The sequence below is a fragment of the Bactrocera latifrons genome, unplaced genomic scaffold (assembly GCF_001853355.1).
Source record: "Bactrocera latifrons isolate USDA-ARS-PBARC rearing strain unplaced genomic scaffold, ASM185335v1 scaffold_51, whole genome shotgun sequence".
NCBI classification, from domain to species: domain Eukaryota; kingdom Metazoa; phylum Arthropoda; class Insecta; order Diptera; family Tephritidae; genus Bactrocera; species Bactrocera latifrons.
In genome coordinates, this window is record NW_017537168.1 from 911,185 (window position 1) to 917,778 (window position 6,594).

Here is a 6,594-nt window from a genome sequence, read left to right on the forward strand (position 1 = left end):
AAAATATTATTAATAATATTTAACGTGTTTTAAAATTAATTTTTTATATTAACAACAATTTCATAATTTTTTGTTCTTATTAAAATGTTTGGCTTAAATTCTTATATATTTTTTGATGTACTAAATATTTTAATTTTTTTTATCTCTTTCGGTAAAAATGCATACACATTGGTATATATTTGCTATTTTTATCACTTAACACACTCTGTGTGAAGAAAATCGGTCAAGAAACACGTCCAGTAGCCTGAAAGTATGCAAAATTTGCCGCAACACGCTTTTATCAGGCAAAGCATTTAACCCAGCTGTAATTTTGGAAGCTAAACAAACTTGAAATTTTATAATTATTAATTAATACATTTTTTGTTTTGCATTTAGCAACTTTAGTTAAAATTAATGAAAATCAGAAGTAAATTTGTCGAAAAATATTAAAATAACTACAATATTTCATTATTTGATCAACAACATAACAGTTTGCAAAGCAGTGCCGCTAACTACACTGCCTTGCCGACAACAAAACTAATCGCAAATGCCTCCAACGCGCACATGTTGCCACATTATCGCCTATCAACAGCACCAACAAAGTGGCAACACTAACGCTATTTGTCATTAAAACCAATTGATTCCCACTCACCTGCATACCCCTGCACGCCCACATACTGCACTTTAACATGACATTAGCTAGCATAGCGAGCGGTATCAGCGAAAATAGCTGAAGCCACAGCCAGCAGTTTGTTCTTTTTCCTAGTCAGTTGACGTTTGGTCGAACCGTGTGGTCGCTCCGGTCCAACAGTTCTAACACTAGGCAGTAAGTTTAGTTAGTCAATCAGTCAGTCAGTCCTTTTGGTAAACTCATCAAGTGCGATTGCTGTGCTTGTGCTGTGTGCGGTTGAGTGGCAGTGCAAAATCCGCTTTGCTACATACATACAAAATATACATATTACATACATACTGCTTTAGCGAGAGCGCACACAGTTTGTAAGCATTGTGTTAAAAAATACAAATAAATAAAAATTTGGAAATTTTGTGAATATAAGCGCGTGTGCGGCATAATCTTCTTTTATTTTTTAAGTAAATTTTAGCGATTTAGCAAGCAAGCATTAATAAGAAAATTAAAAATTTTAGCAAACAAAATTTCACAGTAGCAATTTTTTTTGTTTGTTGTTAGTCGTTTGCAAGGATTTTTTACTGATTTTCTGTTTTACTTTTTCCTTTTGACAAAAGAGTTAAGATTTACACGCCGCTGCTGACACATTTTAATTGAACGTGGAAAATGTCGATTTATCGTATTTCAACGCGTAAGCTGCCCGAGGCGCAGGTGAGTAATAGCATTCATGTAATACATGAAAATAACACTACCATCATAATTAAATATGTGTGAAGGAAAAATGCTTGAGCTTGTGTAAAAATTCATTAAAAATATTAAAAGTTAGTTAATGTAAAAAAATAGTAAAAAAAAAAAGCAAATAAAAGTGAAATCAAAAGCACAGCGGCAGCAGTCAACGTCGACGCCAGCGTTAAAGCAAAACCTCTAGTAACTAGCAAAGAGCACATGGAGGCAAAAACTATAACTTCTATAGACTGTGCGTGAGTACGTGACTGCTGGCCTTTGTAATGCTGCGCTTACCTGTGTTAGAAAAGTTAGAAACAAGAAAAAAGCATTAAAAGAATTGTAATTTGAAAAGTAGTGAATGTAGTGAAAATGAGTACACGCGGCAAGCAGCGAAATTTGCATAACACGTTGTAAGGAAAATTTTCATTGCTTAAGCAGCAGCAGCGGACTGCGAGACGAACAGACAGACAGACAAACTGCACTAACGGCTAGAAAAACCACTTTACATAAAAGGCAGCGGAATTAAAATACAATTTTATTTCATTTAAAATTGGAGATGTATGATTTGGAAAGATTAATGAGCAAATTTTAGCGCTGATGAGCATGGCCACATGACGTAAGGCTAAAGGCAGTGCTGGCGGCGCGCTGTAGTCCGGACTATCAGCGCTAAGTATAATGCTGACACACATACATATGTACATATATACTTATGCACATTGCCTTCCGTTCTCGAACATTTTTGTATGTTATATTGTATATTTTTTATGGTAAAAATTGGAAAAAAAAGAGCAAAAATTAAAAAAGCAAAATAAATGGGGTGTAATTAGAGAATTATAATTTTCAACGGTTAAAATTAGCGAAAAATCGAAAAAAAATATATTGAGAATTTGAGAATTTTATTTTTCGACGGTAAAAATTAGGAAAAAATCAGGAAAAAAACAAAAAAAAAAAAAAAAAATCAGGAAAAAAAAAAAAAAAAAAAACAGGAAAAAACAAAAAAAAAAAAAATCAGGAAAAAAACAAAAAAAAACAGGAAATAACAAAAAAATCAGAAAAAAAGTAAAATGAGTGTAGTAGTATTATGTAGAAGACAAGTTCAAATAATAACATAAATAACTGTAGCACTCAAAAATGGCAAAATAATACGGTGTCTTGAGTCACAAGACAAATGGCGAAGCGGTTTACAGTTTCCTTTTACTATTTACGCGTTGTTTTTATGAGTACGTTTAATTCACAATTTTCTTTTGCACTCTTTAAATTCTACTATTATTTATTTATTTTTTGTTTACTAATTTTTATTTAAATCATTTAATTCAGTTTTTAATTTTCTTCATATTGTTTAATTAATATATAATTTTAAATTTTACTAATTTTGTTTTACTATTTTTTATATTTAATAATCTATAATAATATTATTACTTAGCATTTTTTTTAATTTTTTAATTTAACTATCTTTTCTTTATCCTTTTTTTTTATTAATTTCTTAAGTTATTGTATATTTACCTTAATTTCTTTATATAAAATTGAATACAATTTTTTCTTTTTTTTTTGAATAATATTTATGCCAAACCATTCAATTTCAACCACACAAAGCCCCAACGCTGCCATCAGCGCCAGCAGCGCAAATGTAAGAACACAATTTCTGAATGTCGAGAACTTACAATCAATACGGTCACGTTGTTGTTGTTCAAATGAATAAATTTATATTGGCATACTTTTGCTCTTGCGAAATTTAGCACAAAAGCACAAATATTTCATAATTATTTTTTTTTATGCAAAAAAAAATCATACAGCTCTGTCTTAAAAGATATTTTTCCACGCAAATACGTGCATAAAATCGCTGCCGCCGCCGCGGTCGCAGTCCTAGTCGCTGGTGCCATTGCTGTAATCGGAAGCAGCGCGCTCTAATCGAATCACTTACGCCCGTTACTTACGCGTTACATTGGCACACTACTTGCATCAATTCTATGCGATTTGTTATTTCATTAATTCTATTTCAATTAAATTAATTAATTATATTTACTATATTTAACTTTTTCGCATTTTTATCTAATTTTTTCTAACTGAAAATTCACAAAAAATTTTGTTAACTGCAAATCGCAAAGAAACGCTACGCTACTCCCACTGGCGCTCATTTGCGCTCTCCCAGCAATTTTACAACAAACATTTCATTGTTGGCGCGCTGTTGTGCGGAAGTTAGCCACCGCTTTTGAGAGTATCTACTAGAATTCTCTCGCTTGTTTACAAGTGCAACAAAAACATTGAAAACTAATAATGAAAAGCAAAAAACAAAAAAAACTCGTGGGAAAATATTATTTACAGCACACCACAATAACAAATGGCAAGTGCTTTGCTGGCATTAGTGAAAAACTGATACTATTGCGCGAACTCGTGATTGAGAAGCGCACAAAAAAATGTATAAAATAATAAATGTACATAAAAAGCAAACAAAAAGCCAAAAACCGAGCGCGCTCGTCATTGTTGGCTGTCTGGCTGTGGCGCGCTAACGTTGCGCTGGTCGTGGGCAGCGACGCAGTGGTTGCGCATAAAGCAAGCAAGAAAATTTCTTAACATTACATAATGCTGCTTGTGTGAAAGCAGTATTCTGTTATGCAAAGACATTTGCTGATGGAAAAATTTTATGTTTTTTTATAAAACTATTATTTATTTATTATTTTTATGGCAGTCTAGAGCAGAAATGTTTGTTATCGCTAAAAATTTACACCACTGCTATTAGGCAAAATAATTGTTTAGATATTTTGAGTAAAAAAAAATTAATAAAAGTGCAAAATAAATTAAATTTAATTAGAAATTTAATTTCAAAATTTTTTGACCAAATATTAGCTGGGTTATTAAATAATAAATAACTGAGGAGTTATTGCTTAACAGTTGCCACGCCACCCACTTTTACGTTAATACTTCGCCGTCATTTTTATCAATCTACTAATTTAACTTTACGGCCGCGCCTACACGGCATTGTCGTTTCGGCAGTCGATTATGAGTACAATGAAGTGATAAGATTACACTGTTTTATTATTATATATGTACGTGTATTACAAAGGTATGCGTACGTGCATATATGTACATACATATAAGTATGTACAATATGCACAGAAGATTTCGTGCTTTGGCATTTGTTACGTAACCGCCGTCGTACTGAGTGCGATTTTTTCCCTAAGCACTCGCTTTTCGCTATAGAATGGCTCGTGCGCAATTCTAATACGAGTGCTAATTTTCAAAGAAATATATGTACATACGTTCGTATGTGCTTGTCTGTTAACATTTATATTTGTTGCTAATTAGAAGTATAGTATTATTTGTTTTGTTTTGACTGCGCATATCTTGTATTCTTAGCTACCTAAACTTATAGCTGCCTTCAGTTCTTTGAGCGTAAACGACGTTTGTTTTTGGTGCAATATTATCTAAAAAATTTTAAAAAATATTGAAAGTATCCCCATAACCGCGTGTCACATGCAAATTTTGTTTCGGAAATGTTTTAATATTTTTTTAACGCTTTTCGATAAGTGGCATAAATATCGGTTTATAGGCTGTATAGAACTGCAATTTCTTAATTCAGAAATCTATGATCTTTGCATTTTTTTCAATTCGGTATTACTTAATAAATATTCACGCAATCAATTTAATTCCAAATAAGACGCTGCTTATAAAAATTATTTATAAACTTAACTCTTTGTTTTTTTTTTACTAATTATTCTTAACCCTTGACTAAATGTGTAAGTTTTATTCACACTTTTCTTGACTTATTTTTTCTTGCAACTACAAGTTCATTGCCGTCTACATACATATCATCATCGGTTACCGCCACGCAGCGAAATCCCACAGCACACAAGTCGTTAAACTCTATAACACGTGCTTTATCCAATTTTCTACTACTCCTACGTATAACACCCAATAATTGCGTGGCATGCTGGAGGCTCGTCCTTTGGAACGCACCTCAAATATATTTCATGCACCAGACGCAAGTGTGAGCGCAATGCTCTTATTTAGGTTTCTTCGGCTAAGCGTTCGTTTTTTGCGAATTTTTCTTTTGGTTTTTATGCTTTCAGCATGCTATTTTTGTACGCTGTGTGACCTCTCCCACTCCTTTGTGGGCGTATACATGTATATGCGCCATGATATCAGAGTAATATTATGTTATGACTTTTGTATTGATAACGCTGACGTTTGTGTGCAATACAGTAATAATAATAAAACAATACAGTAATAATAATAAAACAATACAGTAATAAACAATAAAAGCAAATAATAATTAATAAATAAGCATCCAAAAATGGATTTTTGCAAAAACGTTTAACTTTTCCTCTATATTTCTTAAAAAATAAATAAAGAATATTGCTATGGGTTGAAAAAAATAAATTGCTTGAAGAATATTGCTATATGTTGAAAATAATTGCTTGCAACATACTTTCCATATCTTGAAAAGTAAAATATTTTCCTCATTTTCGGTATATTTTCCTGCATATTTGCAACATTTTCGAATGCCTACGTCTTATTTCAATATTTATCACTTCAAAGCCGCGCATATGAACTCACATTTCACCGGGCTACAAGTCGATAATTAGTCGCGCATTTGCACTGACTTTTATTATGGTAAAAATAAATAATTTTCGAATTGTTTAAACACAAATGCAATTACACTTGTGTAAATATGTAAGTGGCGTTGCGCTTGACGAAACTGACAATACGAATTGCGATAAAAAATGGCGCGCACCTTTAAAAAGTGTTAATGTGACTACAATAAAAAAATATTTTTCAGCTTCGAAAATTTATTGCTTACCGCGGCAATATTTATTTATATTTTTGACTGCAAAATTATTTTTGCTTAAAATCGTAATTTTTTTATTTTATGTATGTATATACATGCATAGTATATATCTTATTGCAATTTTCTTAAACCACTAAAAAATTGTAAATTTTATATTATTGAGTTCAATAAAACATTAAAAGTGTAACCTTGAAACGCGCAGGCATAATATGACGTCTTGAAAAAGAAAAATTACACAAATACATTTGTTATTATCTGCTTAAAATACAACTAAAATTAATATAAATATCAGCAATAAATTTGGGCAACTGCCAAATGCGTAAATGCAAGAACATGTGTGTTGCTTTAATTTATTTCATAAAAAGAAAGATTTCATTTGCCCTTTGATTGTTACATCTGCGAGTGCGGCAAATAAACTTGAAATGTAAAAAAAAGCGTTTTGAGTATAAACATAATTTTTAGCAAAAAATATTTACTT

The 6,594-nt window shown here is 31.5% G+C and overlaps 1 protein-coding gene and 1 long non-coding RNA gene across 7 annotated transcripts in view; one reads left to right on the plus strand and one right to left on the minus strand.

Moving 5' to 3' along the window:
* LOC108973939 overlaps positions 1 to 6,594 on the minus strand; it is a 115,653-nt gene that overhangs the window by 14,153 nt on the left and 94,906 nt on the right. The window lies entirely within an intron of this gene.
* LOC108973936 (probable citrate synthase, mitochondrial) overlaps positions 704 to 6,594 on the plus strand; it is a 23,312-nt gene continuing 17,421 nt past the window's right edge. The window contains exons 1-2 of one of the 2 annotated variants that reach the window (XM_018941461.1): positions 704 to 805; positions 1,222 to 1,315. In XM_018941461.1, the coding sequence (XP_018797006.1) occupies positions 1,271 to 1,315 (45 nt within the window). In that variant the 5' untranslated portion in view covers positions 704 to 805; positions 1,222 to 1,270. Of the gene's footprint in view, positions 806 to 827; positions 976 to 1,221; positions 1,316 to 6,594 lie in introns of those variants that run through there. The other variant, XM_018941462.1, reaches the window with a different exon arrangement.